General features: G+C 47.0%; 1 protein-coding gene across 3 annotated transcripts in view; it reads right to left on the bottom strand.

Moving 5' to 3' along the window:
• Positions 1 to 16938, bottom strand: part of SLC28A1 (solute carrier family 28 member 1) — a 46900-nt gene extending 29962 nt beyond the window's left edge. For 2 of the 3 annotated variants that reach the window (XM_072950846.1, XM_015252515.3), the window contains exons 1-7: positions 16748 to 16938; positions 13468 to 13579; positions 12692 to 12780; positions 11338 to 11429; positions 7137 to 7320; positions 889 to 1030; positions 127 to 240 (exon numbers count right to left, since the gene is read on the bottom strand). In XM_072950846.1, the coding sequence (XP_072806947.1) occupies positions 127 to 240; positions 889 to 1030; positions 7137 to 7320; positions 11338 to 11429; positions 12692 to 12780; positions 13468 to 13563 (717 nt within the window). In that variant the 5' untranslated portion in view covers positions 13564 to 13579; positions 16748 to 16938. Of the gene's footprint in view, positions 1 to 126; positions 241 to 888; positions 1031 to 7136; positions 7321 to 11337; positions 11430 to 12691; positions 12781 to 13467; positions 13580 to 14418; positions 14500 to 16747 lie in introns of those variants that run through there. The other variant, XM_006198415.4, reaches the window with a different exon arrangement.
• Positions 16939 to 17041: the final 103 nt, after the last annotated feature.

The following is a 17041-nucleotide window of genomic DNA, read 5'->3' as shown; positions in this document are numbered from 1 at the left end:
ACACCCACCATCCTGGTCCCAGTCCCTTTCTGTGGCCTCACTGCCCACCTCCCTCCAGCAGAGAGGCTCCTCCTCCATCCCCAGGCAACCCAAGATGCCCTGGGCAGCTGAACCCCATGTACACACCTGGATCTGGTCACCCAGCCACTGAAATGCAACAAATCCTGGTTCTGTTCTGATGACGAAGAGTCCAAGTACAAACTGTATTCCAAGACCCCAGGACACAGCCCGCCAGGACACCTGCCACCCGATAGAAAGGTCCTGGTGAGCTCAGCAATTCAAGAGATCCATAGGGAAAAGGGTGGGTGAGGGCAGAGGGCACGGTACTGCTGAAGGGCCTTGGAGCTTTGGACAGTCTGTAGGATGAAGGCTGGACCCACCTAGACTTCCGGGCCTGTTGCCAATGGTTACATCCCCTATGGAGTTCAGAATAGGCCATGCTCTTGGCAGCAGTGGGCCTGGGCAGTGGGCAAGGGTGGGGCAAGGTCTAACCAAGGACCAGCCCTGAGCATGTCATGGCACTTGGTCCTGGGTCATTGCTGGGTAGATGGAGCTGGAGTTGTGGCCTCAGAGTCTGGCTTCAGTGTAACCTGTGCCTGGATGCTTCCCCATCCCTCCTACATAGTCAGGGCTCCCAGGCGCCCTGACTCCAATCTCTACGTGGCCCCCTCAGCAGAAGGCAGCTGGACTGCTAAGGGCCACTACTACCTCCCAGCATTTAATGATTCCTTAGACGTGATCCCTAAACTCAGGTGTGCATCAGGATGTCTGGAGGCTTGATTGGAGCTTGGAAGAAGGTGTTAACCACACTGTGAAACAAAAAGAGGTCCTGACATCACAAAGAGAAGGGGTTGTGGCCCACTCTGGGCCTGGCAATTAAGCACTCACTGCGCGGTGATGCTTTGAGACAGCAAAAAGGAGGCCGATGAACACGCAGACTCCTGCAAAGGACACTAGCTGCTCAGGCCGCTGAGAGGTGTCCAGAGCCAGCCACAGGATGAGGCCCAGGAAAGCGACAAGTGCTAGACCCCTGCAGGGGAAGCGTAGGAAGCCTTCACTGTCAGCATCACCCCCACCCCCTGCACAGTAGCACCCAGGGCCCCAGGGAAAAGCTACTCAGGGCTCATGGGAGGAGAGAGAGTGCTGTGTGACCTTGGCAGATCACCTAGCTGCTCTGAGTCCAGTTTCCTTACTGGGAAATGGAAGCCAAAGACAGTCTGTTTCTCAAGGTTGCTAAGAGGACTAAATCAGAGGATGTGTGTACTCAGCTCAGCCCAGACATTCATGTGCAAGTCTTTGTGTGGCTGCATGCTTCCATTTCTCTTGGGTAAACACTGTAAGTGGAATGGGTGAATCATATGGTAAGGCCTAACTTTTTAGGAGCCTGCCAAATTGTTTTCCAGAGTGATTGTATATTTTCACATGCCCATCAGCAGTGTATAAAAGCTCCAGTTCCTCCATACCTTTGTCGACACTTGGTATGGTCAACCTTAAGAAATCTAGCCATTCTAACAGGCATATAGCAGTATCTCCCCACAGTATTAATAAGCATTTCCTTAGTGACTAATGATGTTGAGCGTCTTCCCATGTGCTTATTTGCCACCTACATATCTCCTTTAATTAAATGTCTGTTCAAATCTTGAGCCCACCCTTACATTGGGTTGTTTTTCTTATCACTGAGTTTTGAGAGTTCTTAATAAGTGATTCTGGATACAAGTTCTTTGTCAGATAGATGATTTTCAAAATTTTTCTTCTAATCATGGCCTGTCTTTTTATTCTCTTAAGTTTTTTGAAGAGTGGAAGATCCCAATTCTGATGAAGTTCAATTTATCATTTTTAAAAATGGATTGTGATTTGGGTTTTGCATCTAAGAGATTTACTTAACTCAAGGTCACAAAGATTTTCTTATAGTAATGTTTTCTTATAGTAATTTTATAGTTTCAGGCTTTACATTTAGGTTTATGATCCATTTTCAGTTAATTTTTTATGTAATGTGACTCATGGATCAAAGTTCCTTTGTTTATCTCTCCTCCTCCCCCTCTTTCTTCTTCTGCATATGGATATCCCATTGTTCTGGGAGAATTTGTTGAGATGATTATTAGTCCCTCCCTGAATTGCCTTAGCACCCTTGCAAAAATCCATTGGTAATATATATATATATCTATTTCTGTACCCCCTATTCTGTTCCACTGATCCATTTGTTCTGATGCCCATACCACATTGTCTTGATTACAGTAGCTTTATAATAAGTCTTAAAGACAGGTAGTGTAAATTCATTAACTTTGTTCATCTTTTTCAAAGTTGTCTTAGCTATCCTAGGTTTTTAGCATTTTTTTAAAATTTTATTTTATTGAGTTATAGTCAGTTTACAATGTTGTAGAGGGGGGGTTCTTAGCATTTCTATATGAATCCTAAATCATCTTATTGTTTTCTACCCAAAAAGTCTGCTATAACTTTGACTGAGATGTTATTAGAATTTATAGATTAATTTGAGGGGAATTGATGTATTATCAATACTGCTTCTTTCAGTCCATGAACTTGAATTTTGAATATTGCTCCATTTATTTAGGTCTTCTTTAATTTCTCTTAGCAGTGTTTTGTAGTTTTCAATGTACAGGTTTGCAGAACTTTTGTCAGATTTATCCTTAAGTATTTCGTATGTTTTATGCTGTTCTAAATTACATTTTTTAATTTTAATTTATGATTGCTTGTTGTTAGTATATTGAAACACTATAGTTTTTTATGTTGATCTTGTATCCTTCAACCTTGCTGAACTCATTTATTAGTTCTACTAGCTTTATGTAGATTCCATAGGATTTTCTATGTAGATAATCATGTTGTCTGCAAATAAAGACAGCTTTAAGTCTTCCTTTCTAATCTACATGTCTTTTATTTCCTTTACCTCCAGGACAATGTTGAATAAAAGTCGTGAGAATGGACATTCTTATATTGTTCTTGATTTCAATGGAAAAGTACTCAGTCTTTCACAATTAAGTATGAGGTTAGCTATAAATTTTTAGTAGCTGGCCTTTGTCAGATTGAGAAAGTGCCAGTCTATTCCTAGTTTGCTTAGAATTTTGATCAGAAATGGATGTTGAATTTTGTCAGATGCCTTCTCTGAGACTATAGGCATGATCATATAGTTTTTCTTTTTGGTCTGTTAATATGATGCGTAATGTTGGTTGATTTTTTTAATGTTAACCCAAATTTGGATTCCTGGGATAAACCCTTCTCGATCATGATATATTATCCCTTTATATGTTGCTGCATTTGGTTTTCTAAAATTTTGTTTGTAATTTTTACATCTTTGTTCATAAGGGTTACTGATCTGGACATTTAATGTGATTATTGGTATGGGGGAGGGGTTAAATCTACCATCTTGCTATTTATTTTCCATTTGCCCCATTTTTGTTCTTTGTTCCTCCTTTCTTATTTTTCTACCTTCTCTCTGATTGACTATCTTTAAATTATTCTCCATTTTTTTTTTTTTTACTTGTTAGCTATAACTCTTTGCTGTGTTACGTTAGTGGTTGCTTTAGTATTTATCGTAAACATATTTACCCTATCCCAGTCCACCCTGAAGTGATATTATACCACTTCACATGCAGTATAAAAATCTAAAAGCACTATGATTTCATTTCCTCCCTCCCAGCTTTTGTGCTATGGTTGTTTACTTCTACATATAACATAAACTCCACAATACTTTGTTATTATTCTTGCCTTATAAGCTGATTACATTTGAAAGAGATTCAAATAATAACTAAGTCAGTCATTTTATTTATCCACGCAGTTACCCTTCCAATGCTTTTCATTCCTTTGTGTGGATCTAGGTTTCCGTCTAGTACCACTTTCCTTGTTTGAAGAATGTCCTTTAACATTTCTTGCAGTGCATCTCTGTTTCTCGTGTGTCTGAAGATTTCCTTCAGCTTTTGTATGTCTGAAAAATTCCAATTTTTCCTTTTTTTTTTTGTAGGATATTTCACTGGTAAAGAATTTTAGATTGACATATTTTTGTTTAGCTTTTCATTTTTTACTGTTCCACTGTTTTCTCTTTTGTATTGTTTCTGAGAAGAACTCTGTTGTTCTTTGTTCTTCTGAACGTAACTTTTTTTCTCTAGCTGTTTTTAAGATTTTCTCTTTATTGCTTAAAAAAGCAATTTTTAAATGATATGGCTTGGTGTAATTTTCTTTATGTTTCTTGTGCTGTGGGTTTGTGGAGGCTCTTGGATCTTTGGGTTTATAATTTTCATCAAATTTGGAATTTTTTAGACATGATTTCTTGGAGTATTTTTTTCTCTCCTTCTTCTTTGGAAAATTCAGTTACCCATCTGTTTGTCCACTTAATGTTGTTCCGTGGTTAACTGATGCTCTGTTTGACTCTTTCAAGTTTTGTTTTCAGGATCTGTTAGGCAGAACCTGAGCAGGGTTTATTCTACGGTTCATTTTTCCCTATTGCTGACCCAAGATCTTTCTTGGTATTCTAAACAATGCCCTGTGAATTATGAGGTTTTCCACTCTGACTGTTGAGAACAAACACTGTTCCTGGCCCTGTGTGATTTCTGGGCACTGTTCCCTCTAATCCTTTTGGGTGGTTCTTTTCTAGGTCTTGGATATTTCCCTCACATACATTCACTGATCAGAACTCAGTTGCATACTGAGGGAAGACCCTCTGAAGATGGCTGGAGTTTTCTCTCTGCACAGCTCTCTCCTTTCTGGTACTCTGCACTGTGAACTCTAGCTGTTTTGGCTTCCTTGAATGCCAAGCTCAATCTGCTCAGCTCAGGAAATCTGCAGGCCTCACCTTGGTACCCCTTCCCTGCACTGTGGCCTGGAAACTCTCTTAATGCAGTAAGTTGGGGCAATCACAGGGCTCACCTCATTTGTTTCCTCTTTCTCAAGGATCACTGTCCTTTGTTGCCTGATGCCCAATTTCTTAAGACTTATTGTTTCATATATCTGTTCTGGTTTTTTAGTTATTTCAAGTGGGAGGATAAACCTGGTCTCTGTTACTCCATCTTGACCTGATTTTGGATGCCAAAATCACATGCATGTATTTTAAAAACAGTTTTATTGAGACAAAATTCACATACCATACAATTTGCCCATTTAAAGTGTATGGTTCAATGGTTTTTAGTATATTCACAGAGTTCTGCAACCATCAGCACAGTCAATTTTAGAACATTTTCATCAGCCCAAAGAAAAACCTCGTACCTCTACCATCACCCCTCAGTCTTCCCATCCCCCTCCAGCCCTAGGTAATCACTAATCCACTCTCAGTCTCTATAGATTTGCCTATTCTGGACATTTCATGTAAGTGGAATCATACAATATATGGTTCTTTGGGACTGGCTTCTTTTACTTAGTATAGCAAACAATATAAATGAGAAAATAGTGGAACAGTAAAAAATTAAAACTAATGTTTTCAAGCTTCATCATTATTGTAGCATTTATGAATACTACATTCCTTTCATGGCCAAATCATATTCCATTATATGGATATAAGATTTTATTTATCCATTTAATGGTTGATAGGCTTTTGGGTTATTTCCACTTTGGCTATTGTGAATAATGATACTTTGAACATTTGCATGTAAGTTTTTATACAGATATATGTTTTCATTGCTCTTAGGTATATATCTAGGAGTGGAATTATTGGATATGGTAACTCTAGTTACTATAAGTTAACTCTAAGTATAATGTTTTAAGGAACTGACTAATTGTTTTCTAAAGCATCTGCACCATCTTACATTTCTACCAGCAGTGTATGAGGGTTTCAGATTTTTCCATGTCTTCATCAACACTTGCTGTCATCTATCTTTTTTTGTGACAGTCATCCTAGTGGATGGGAAGTGGTATCTCATTGTGGTTTTGATATGCATTTTCATGATAGTTAATAATATTGAGCTTTTTTCATGGTTATTTGAGTATCTTTGGAGAAATGTCTATTCAGATCCTTTCTCCATTTTTCAGTTTGGTTGTCTTTTTATTGTTGAGCTGTAATTCTACATACAAGTCCCTTATCATTTACACAATTTGCAAATTTTTTCCCATTCTGTGGGTTGTCTTTTCACTTTGTTGTTGGTGTCCTCGGAATCAAAAGTTTTAGTTTTTATACAGTCTAGTTTATCTGTGTGTATTTTTTTAAAGGAAACTTTTACATCAGTACCTCAAATGGAAAACCAGTATCAATGATTTGTCATAAATAGAAGATAATTATAAAAATAAATCCTTTTATAAATCAATTTAATAAAGAAAAGTCTAATGTAAAGACAAATCTACTTAGAAATAAAGTGAAAAATTTTAGGCTGGCTCAAATCATGCTGTGGTATGTGGATCTTACTTTGGGAAACACCATTGTGCCCTGAACCTGCCTGGCTTAGTCATTGGATATCTTTGGGCACCAGTTTCTTCATCAACAACAAAAAAAGAATACTGGAATAGATTGGAGGCCTTCAGACTTTTTTTAAGCCATAGAAACTTCTTTTTTTGAAAAGCTTACAAAACAGATAAAATAGAGCTGCCTGCTTGAAATGGAGATTGGGAGGCAGGGTGTCTGATGTTCCCCTCTCCAATCTCCCTCACCTGCCCTATGGCATCTCCAGGGTTTCCAGAGCTGTGAGGAACTCAGCTTGAAAGTCAGGGAATCCCAAACGTGGCTGGCTACATTAGCATCCCCTGGTGGCTAAAATGATTGACACCTGGACCCCAGTCCAGACTGCTGAATCAGACTCCAGGGGTGGCCCTGTGCAACTGTATGTCTCACACACGCCCCGGGTGATCTGATAGGAGGCACTGATATGGGCCCTCCCTGCTTGAATGGGCTGGGATCTCTGAATTTAGGAAACTGTTGAGTCCTGCTCTCAAATGTCATAGTCACCTGTTGTAACCAGACAGGAACTGGCAAAACACCATAAAGATGCTACAAAGTTGCCTTTTGAAGCCACCCACCCAGCAACACCTGCCCTGGGGCTCCCAGGAGGCAAGCAAGTATGGTGTGCTCCCCATGGCCCAGGAGCCCTCTGGTGGGACGAGGACTGAGGCCCTCCTCACCCAGCCCTGGAGCTGACTCAGAGGCCCTCAGCCAATGTGCCCACCCCCTGCCCCAACCCCATGCCCCACCTGGGGGGCTCACTTACCTCTTAAACCAGAGGTTCAGGCGAGGATGCCCCAGAGGCTTGACACATCTCTGCAGCTTTGGCCCCAGCAGCCTCTTCAGCAGGCTGTAGGCCAGGAAGATGAGGACCACACAGGTGAGAACAAACAGTGCCAGGGCCCTCTGGAAATCCAGGAGGCAGGCAATCAGCAGGAAGGCAGCGAAAGCTGGGAGTCGGAGGGGGATGAAACAGAGAAGGGGTCATCAATAACGACACTGGCCTCTCCCGGACCCTGCAGTCCTGCCCTCCGGCTCCACCTTACTCCAGCCAGAGTGCAGAGAGAGAAGTGTTACCCAACCTCTCTGAGCTTGTTTCCTCATTTGGAAATAAGTCATCTCTACCGTGTCAGAGGGTTGTTATGGAATTAATTGACAGAATGTGTGTGAGAGGAGTTTTCAAACTGCAACGTGCTGACCAAATGTGAGGGAGATGTGTAAGGACGAGAAAAGACAGCATGAATCTCTGAGCATCAGTGGAGCACCTACTATGTTCCAGAGCCACGCTAAGTACTGTGGAGGACAAAGATGGATAAGTCAGTTACTCCAGTAAAGTGGTTGCTTGTGTGAGCCAGCATCCCATTCTGAAGTATTAGTCAATGACCATTTTTCTTCCTGGAATTTCCTTTTCCCCCTTTGCCCTTCTCCCCTCCAGGCAGCTAAGCCAGTCTGTGCTGTATCTCCAGAAAAGAATATGACAGTGGCTAGCAGAGGGGAAATAGCTCTCCCTGGCCCTTGAAGAATGGAAAGGACTTACAGGCTTTCCATTGGATAAAAAATGAGGGATGAAAGATTATGAGCAAGCGTAATCCCTACCCTTACTTGCTCTGCAGCCAAACTAGTTGGAGGACACTAGTTAGAGGATATCAGTGGGTCCCAAGGGAAAGGGCTCAGAGTCTGGGGAGGTGGCAAAAGCCCAGATGTGTTTGTGGCATTGCAAGCAGAGAAGCCCTGCCCTAGGGAGGCAGAAGAATTTCAGGGAGAGGAACACCCATGGAGTGTGTGGGTAGGCAGAGCCATAGAAATCTCCTGAGATTCTGCACACCTCAGCAGGCAGAAAGCAGCAGAAGTGCTCTCCGTGAGGGGCTCAGAGAGGAAACTAGAACAGGCCTACGATGGAGATGGGGTATCTCCATGGCTACCCGCAGGGGCAGAGAACCTAGGACCAACCGGAGAAATGGACAGGTTGGTAGACACCTGAGGATTGGTAGCAGATAAGCCTCTTTCTAAGGAAAGGGGTAGAGGGATGTTCCAAATTGACCAGACATCCAGTTCCTATCATTCAATGGAAATGACGAAATCGAAGTAGGAAATAAGTTGAGTTGTGGGAAATAAAGTTATTTTTCTCTCACATAAAAGTTTGTGGGCTGGGATTGCTACCTGTATGGGTGTCATTTAGAGGCACACAGGTAAGGCTTTGCCAGGCAGTGCCCGGGACGCAGGCACAGGACTGTGGGTGGACAAGGGAGGGGGAGCTGGCAGGAGAGAGGCGCCGAACTCAGTACTTTACAGAACTGGCAGGATTGCTTGCCACAACCGTCTCATGGGTACTATGGTGATGCCCATTTAGACACAAGAAAGGAAGTGACTCACACAGGGAGGATTCCAACCCAGGTCTGTCTGTGGCCAGCGGGGACTCAGGCACGTCGTACAAGAGAGGAGGCTGTATGGACAAGTCCTCCAGGCAGCATACAGGAATAACATGTCTCAGGGAGTATTTTTAACCTTCAGGGTCAGTTCACCACTCTGGTGACAGGACTTTCTGTTTCTTTGGGGCTCCCCTCCCCATTCCTAGCCCACGTGGTCCAGTGGTGCCTGACATGCTTCAGGGGTAGGAGACCACAGCATCCCCCAGGCCCAGGGATGGGCACATGGCCCGAGCTAGGCACATCAGAGATCTCCAGGGACTTGGCCAGAAATATGGGCAAGAGAGGCACACTCTTCTGAGACTGGGGACACTGAAGCCCTCTATGTCAGCTGGATACTAGTGCTGTCTTTGTGCCCAAGGGGAAAGCCTGTCTAAGGCGAGGAAGCCATTGCTACAGCTCCGACGAAGTGCTGAGGACATGAGCTTCATTTCTCTGCCATGCCTACTTTCAGGAAGTACAGGAAGGGCCTCCTCACCATGGAAGACATGACTCCATAAATATATCAAAATCGGAGGAAATCAAAATCACTAAACGTGGAGAAAGTAAGGGATGATTGAAGGATGGAGACTGAGCTCCTGAAGGCCAAGAGAAAAGTGGAAGTCGGTAGGATATGGGAGGTAATTCCCATTATCTGCTAGAAGGAAGTCATTCATTTCTTCAGGAGAAACAAATTTGAGTCTGAGTGGAGGTGGAAGCCAGGGAAACAGAAAGGCCCTGATCAGATCCTGCCGAAGGAAGGCTTCTCCATGTCAGATATCTCTTGGGGGAAGCTGTGAACCAGCCCCATCTCAGCAGATGACCCTGCTTTTGATTTCATCACGAAGACTGGGGCCACCACTGCCGAGTCTCCATGTCCTCTCCCCTGCGGGACCCCCTGTGAAGGTCCGTGCGGCCACACCCGCCTCCCTGCACTACCTCCCACCTGACAAGCCGAGGCCAGCCTCCAACCAGGAAGACCCGCCCCTATGCCTGGGCCAGGAGCCCTCCTTCTCCGTGCCCAGGGGGACCTTGCTCCACCGGTCATCTCTGCCTCCTAGCGTGTCACCTTCTTCCCACAAACTCCCTGCCTCAGCTCTGAAACACAATCAAGTGTCTCCCTTCACAAATGCACCTTCTTCCTTGACACTGCCACACCCTTCCATGAATATTCCCACCCAGTTCTCATAAAAAATGTCTCGGAAGAGCTGTCTAGACTTACTGTCTACACTGCCTCGCCTCCCGTTCTCCAGTCTAGCTTTCGCACCTCTGCCCCAAGTCACCATGACCTCCTTGGTCCTAAATCCCACGGACGCTGCTCAGTCCCTGTCCCGCTGGGCTCCCAGCTGCAGAGATGCTGCGGATCTTCCCTCCTGCCTGAAACCCTTGGCTCTCTGGGCTCTGGTGCCAACTCTGCTCCTGGTCTCCTGTGGCCACCCCATCTCCACTCCTCTCAGGCTGTTTCAGGGCCCTCTTCCTCTCCCAGCTCCTGTGTGGCTGGTCCCCAGGTTTCTGTCCTTGAACCACCTCTCAATTCATTCTCCAAACACTCCTGGGAAACCAACCTCCTCTCCTCCTGGAGGGCGTGGCAGCAGTACCTACAACACACTGTCCAAGATGACTTGTCATCCCTCTCCCTGCCGAGACCCCCTGCTCCACCCCTGTTCCCTACTCTGGAGGGCAGCAGCACCCACACTGTGGCCCAGGCAGTACCCTGAGGCATCCTGAATTCCAGGGCCTCCTTCATCCTGCACAGGTGATCAGCTCCCAAGGCTGACTGGCGCTGCTTCCGGGGGTTTCTCAGATCCATCCCCTTCCATCTTTTACCACTTTGTCTTCTCACTCATGTGCTGTCATCCTCAACATCTCCTCCCTGTCTTTCCAGCCTGCCTTTTCCAGGTTTCCACAGTGTGAATTTGACCTTGACACTTTCCAGTTTAAATCTTTCCATGGCTTTCTTTGGCCTTAAGGGTAAAATTCAAGGCTCCCAACCCCCTCCCCAAACCAGGCCCCTTCACATCCCTCCAACCTCATCCTCTGGCACACCTGGTCTAGAACTTTACCCTCTAGCCACACTAGATTGTTCATCAGCTTCCTGCCCATGTCCCGCAGGTTTTCACCTTTGCTCCTGTAGTTCCTCCGCATGGAATGCCTCCTCACTCTTATTGTGCTTCTCCTCTACCTGGCTAACTCCTGCCCAACCTGTGACACTTGAATGTCACCTCCTCCTGGAAGTCTTCTGTGATCACCCCCACATCCTTCCTTCATGCTCCCAAATGGCTGTCTGCATTATGTGGAAATACTTGTTCCTCTTTCTATTACTGATCAGAGAGTACCTTGCAAACAAGGTCTGGTCTGGTTTAAATCTGATGCTCCAGCCTCTGGAACAAGAGCTGGCCCTGAGCTGGTGCTCAACCAACCTTTGTTGAGTTATTGGGTAAGTCAATGACCCTGCCTGGAGACATGGATGGCTAGGATGGAGGTGGCTGAAACCAGAGAGGTGGGGACTTGGGGGCTAGGACGGGGGTGGCTGTCCCAAGCAGGGCTGGGCCCCAAGCTCACCAGTACAGAGCAGGCCTATGCAGATCCACCGAAACAGCTGTGTGTGCTCCCTGTAGAAGTGTCTCACTTTCAGGGCTGGCTGCAGGCTCCTCCTGGGGAGAAGACCAGCAGGGTCCACAAGTGGTTCCCCCAGACTCCCACCCCATGGGGATCCTCAACACCTCCAGGTAGAAGCCACTCAGGTACGTCCCCTGTAAAACGGCAACATGGGACATCCCACAGGACTGAAGGGCAACCCTAGTCCAGAGCAAACTAAGGAACAGCTCAGGCCATCCACTCCTTCTGGCCTCTGTCTGTACCAGCTGTGCCTGGGCCTGGAGCAGCACCACTACCCCAGGGATAATCCTGTCTCAGGCTCGGAAAGGAATGAACTGAGACAAGGAGGAAGAAATGCACAACTAGGATGGCTGCCTCCCCGGCCTGTCCCAGTTCCACCTGTCCCTGTGAGGTGGGGAGACTCCCAGCTCTGCATCTACTCCCTTGGGACCCCAGACACTTATCCTCTGAGTCAGTAGCTCCTCCCAGCAAGAGAAAGTATGAACAGCCCACTGGCAGCCATCATGTATGCCCCCTGCCTTGCTGGTGCAGTGCAAATGCCATTTCCTGCCTGGTCGTTTGGTTGCTTGTCTGTCCCTGGAGGAAAGGCTGGTACCTGAATAGCTCCTGGGGTCCCCAGGCTGATCTTGTAAAAGATGCTCACTCATGTTCATTCAGCCTACCAGCCACTGTTTTAAGGAAACTTTCTCCCTTCTCTCTGTCCCTAACTCCCACCTCCCGCATGAGGAATTCTTCCCCAATCTCCCCCCAAGGCAGATAGATGGAATCCTCCCCAGCCCCCTTCATGCTCTCTTCAGCTCAGGAACTGGCCAGGGAGGGACCCCCAGTAGGCCTGGGTGTCAGGAGGCTGAGCTCTAGGCTTGAACTTGCCTGTGTTACTTGGGCCCATCCCTCTCCCTCTCCGGGCTTCAGCCTCCCCATGTGAAATGAGGGGCCTGGCCCGGTATAGGGGTTTTCAAACTAAGCCTCAAGGTTCCCTGAGGTGCCCCAGAATGGGGGAGAAGGAAGATGCGGGGAGAGAGGGGACCAGGTTGGTTCAGGGGTGCTGCCCAACTTCAACCAGAGAAGTCCCACAGTATAAATCAGGATTCCCAATGGGATTTCATTCCGGCTGCTTCAATACAATTTAGAAACCTCCTGCCTGGCTCACGTTGGAGGCAGAGGCCAGCAGAACTTGTTTGTTGGTTCAACAAAGGTTCAGGGAGCCCCATCCCCAACAAGAGACCAGATCCCCATCTGTGCTCCCCACGAGGGCCTCCTCCCCAGGCTCACCCACATCTCTCCAGAGACCACCTACCATCCTGAGGAGGGCTCCGGGCCAGTCTTGCTCCAGCTGTCTCCAACTTCTGTGGGGTTCGGGTCACTGCCAGGGGCCTGGTCCTCCTCCTAAAGCCACCAGAGAGTGACCAGAGTGTGTCTCCCACCTCAAGTGAGAACACTAGCTGGGGGCCTGGAGCTGGGAGAGATCCAGACTGCCACCAGTGTGCCCATAGCCACCTCAGGAGTGGGCTGGGGTGGGGGGAGGGCACAGGAAGTAACCAGAGGGCCACTTAACTAAATTCCAAAAAGCATGCATTGAGTGCCTACTGTGTGCTGGGCTCTGTACCAGACACATCCTGCCCTCGGGGAGCTCATGGTCTGCATGAGGGAGGGACGCTCGTGCTTCAGGGGAGGTGGGAGGGAAAGGGTGTCACCTAGGGCCCCAGTGTTCTGGTCATTCTGGAGCAAGGCCAAGATTGCCAGCTCCTCAGAGGCTGAGGTGTCCCCAGAGATCTCCTGTCCTCACCATGAGGTTTCTCCTTCTCATCCTTTAGATCATGGCTCAAATGTCACTTCCTTGTTGAGACCTTCCCTGACCTTTCAGACAAGGGCAGGCTATACAGGCACAGGGTAGGTAAACAGCAAATGTTTAATGAGTGAAATAAGGGGGCTTCTCTGTGCGGAGGAGGTCAACACGCTTGGGGTTCCTAAGTGTTCAAGCAAAGACGTGAGGAGGAGGTGGGAGCGGGAGGAAGATGGTGGACAAAGGCCCCTCCCAACAGGGGCTACACTGGGATGGGGGAGGGGACAGACCAGGCTTTCCGACAGTTCAACCCCCATGTTCTCCAAACCACTGGCCACGGATGTGAGAGAGATGGACTGTCTTCGTCTTGGTGTGTCTTGCTCCATGTGCCAGAACTTCCAGCTAAAAGACAAAGTAAGGGCCCAAAGCTGAAAGGGGAGGCCAGGGAGGACCCAGGGGAGGGGAGGGGCGGTGGGAGGAGGTGGGTGAAGGAAGGGGGCTGGGAGAAGGGAGCAGAAGCCTGCCACAGCCTCTACCATCCCAGAGCTCAGGTGATGTGCCAGGGGCCCCAGTGACAGAGGAAGGCCCACTTTCCTGCATTCACTTCTGAACCTGTGAGAGGCAAGTCCTTCCTTGTAAGTCAGGAAGGCCAGGTAGAAATAGGGCAAGTTCCACCCACTTCACAGGGAAGGAAAGGAAGGAATTACGCAGACCATATGCATATATCCGATATAAGCATTTTTCTGAAAAGAGGCCCTCGCTTTCCTCACTCCCCACAATAGGTTAAATGATTGCCATTAAGTGATACTTCCATTGTATTATACTCTCCCATCTCTGAAAGCTGGAAAAACAATATCCTGAAGACATCATTCTAGTACCTGGATCCAACTATTCCTGAAACCAATCATACCCCTGGACTTTTCAATGACAAGAGCCAATATAGTTTTTGTTTGTTTGTTTGTTTGTTTGTTTGTATTGCTGAAGCTCAGTTCATAGGCCTAAACTCATCTGTAAATAAGAGCTCTAAGACCCCATTTCTCCACACTCCTGTTTCCTGTCTTTCTCTTCCCCTTCTGGAACACCCTACCATATCCAAATGCCAGCCTGGCTCGGCTCACATACCCAGGGGCACACACGGGTGCACACACGGGTGGGGACACGTGAGAAAGTGTAGAGCCTGTGGGCACACATGCAAACACACACAGCTGCACCGAGAGGGGCAGCCTCCTCATCCTACTCACATATTTGTGGTCAGCAAGTCCCTCTCAGGGACAGACGGAAGCGCGTGTTCCCACAGGGACAGGCTGGATCCAACCCGCTTACGCTTTGGCCCGTCGTCTCATTTCAGTGGAAATCCCTGGGCAGAGTCCAGAGTTGGAGTAGGTTGGGCTTTCCACCCAGCTCTGCTAGCACCTTCTCTAGAGCCCAGGGCCACGGCCAGGGTGGGGACCCCAGCCTCTCTCAGGAAAAAGAGAAACCAGAGCAAGTGGGCCCACTCTAGGCCTGGCCCACAGAGCTCCTGCCTAATCACTGAATCTGCCTTCCTCATCTGGGACGCCCTCCTCTCTACTCTGCCCTGCTCCCAAACAGGCCCACCTCTTCCAGGAAGGCTGCCTTTATTATTCTCATCTTCCCCACATCCCCTCCTGGGGTCTCCTTTTCCACCTGCCATCAGTGCTACTCAGTTTTTTAGATCACGCATTTTATCTCTCATTTGGCATCTTACCTAGTCTCCCTTTTCTCACTAGATCAGTAGTTACAACAGCAACATATTTTCCTGAGCATGAAGATAAGGAAAGCAGTGAAGCACCACAAATGGTGAAAGTGTTTCAGGTCTAAGCAGTCTTGAAAACAAAACAAAATCACATTGTTTGCCCTTGTTCCTTTTTTTTTTTTTAACTGACACTTAAGCAACAATGTGCAAAGTCAAGGAACAAACTCTTTAATGTTTCAGTCCTCAAACTAAACATTAAACTTATCTGGTGGGATTGACAACATTTCTTTAATAATTAATCATACACACTCAGTACAAAATCCTTTATGATGCACAAACACTTCCTGGTACACAGAGGCACAGTCACCGACACATGCTGGTTGTTTTGGAAGTTTAGGGATTGTGATGGATGAAGGGCAGGGGTACTCCCTTTCTTTAAAAACATTTTTTGTCTGTCATTCGGATCATCAAAGCGTTACACATGCATCATGAAACATTTAAACATTATGGAAATATATAGAACACAGGAAGTTAAAAATCCCTCTAATCAGAGCCCTCCAGAGATGACCACCACTGAGCTTGTGGAATTTTTCTCCAGACTTTTTTTATAAATGAATACTCTTTTATGTTATTCATTTTATACAAAGGGGGCTCATACTATACCAACAATTTGCTTTTATGGGTGGTGATCCACACCATGCTCCACTCACTCTGTTGGGGACCCAAGTGCTGCCTTGATTATAAACTAAATGTCTGTGGTGTCATCTGGTTTATCCTGAGCAGGACACCTGTCGCCATGGGTAGCCTCCACAGGGATGGGCTTGGAGCGGCCCTGGCAGGGACCTCATGAATTCCCAGTGAAGGGCAGGTGTGACTGTATCTGTTTCCTGCCTCTGCCCTCTTCTAACCTCTCCCCTTCCCTCCCCTTCCCCCCTTCCTCCTCCCTCCTGTCCTTTCCCTTCCTCTCTTGATTTCTCTTGGGGCTCAGAGAGAAGCCAAGAGGCACAAAACTTTCAGTAGCAGCCAAACTTGTTTCAAAATGTTCCCTACACTGGACCTTAGAGCCTTGACAGCTTCGTGTGCCCTGATCTCTAAAACAAGGATGTAATAGGCTCTGTGTCTTAGAATGACAGGGTTGGAATGAACCTTGAACTTAGAGCCCAAAGGTCCAGATTCAGTCCTGACTCTGAAAGTTAACTTGTTTTCCTCATCTGTAAAGCAGTGGGGGTGGATAATAGTACCCACCTCAAAAATATATATTGATGGGGACCAAATGAGCTAATGCAGGTGAGGTTCTTAACAGAAAGACTGGCACTACCAACCTGGCAGGTGTCATCACTGTCACCGGTTCCATCTTGGGGCTGTCCTGACACACTGCTCTCCTCCTCCAGGACAGGAGACCCAGTGTGGCTCCCCTGCTCCTGCCCTCAAGGAGGGACAGCCAACAGTAATTCTGGAGAGAGATTCTGGGAGGAAGTCAGATGCTCTTTTTAGGTGGAATTTGGCTAAGAGTCACAGGCTGGGTAGTTGGGATGAGCCCCAGGGAAAGAACGAGAGCTGGAGGACCTCTGGGGGCTGGGGTCTGCCCCATCCAGCTGTGTGACCTCAGCATGTCTCCTGATGCTTGTGGCTGCTTCCTGAGGGGATGATCTCACTGGGGTGGTAGAGTGAGGCCTGAGACCGAGCCGGGGCCGGGGTTCTGGGTCCAGGGCAGAGGTAGGCAAGGACCATATATATATATATATGTATATCATTTCCCTTCCAATCATAACAAAACAGTACTTAGAAGGATTTATAATGAGGAGGCTGCTCCACCTCTCCCATCCCGGTCCCATTCCTCAGAGGCAACCCCTTACCTGTCTCTGGTTGAAGTTCTCTGCGGCCACTCCTGTTTCAGAGGAATCCTTGGTCAGAGAAGAAGAAAAATCTCCTTGCCAGGCTCTGATACAACAGAGGATATTTTTGTAAGTGGCGAGTGAGACATTCGGAACGGTAAGAGGCGGATCTCATCAGAAGGGGTGTTCAACAGTCCCTTTATTTTCTTCTCACGGTGTTGCCCACACTCATTTCTCTGCTCTTCACAGATGAGGTCTCTTTCATCACACTGATTCATGTGTTCAAACAGTAGCCAAAAAGAGAGGCTCCTCCCT

Source organism: Vicugna pacos, chromosome 27 (genome assembly GCF_048564905.1).
Source record: "Vicugna pacos chromosome 27, VicPac4, whole genome shotgun sequence".
Lineage (NCBI taxonomy): Eukaryota > Metazoa > Chordata > Mammalia > Artiodactyla > Camelidae > Vicugna > Vicugna pacos.
The sequence above is the reverse complement of the archived record's forward strand: the minus strand, read 5'-3'. Positions and strand labels throughout refer to the sequence as shown.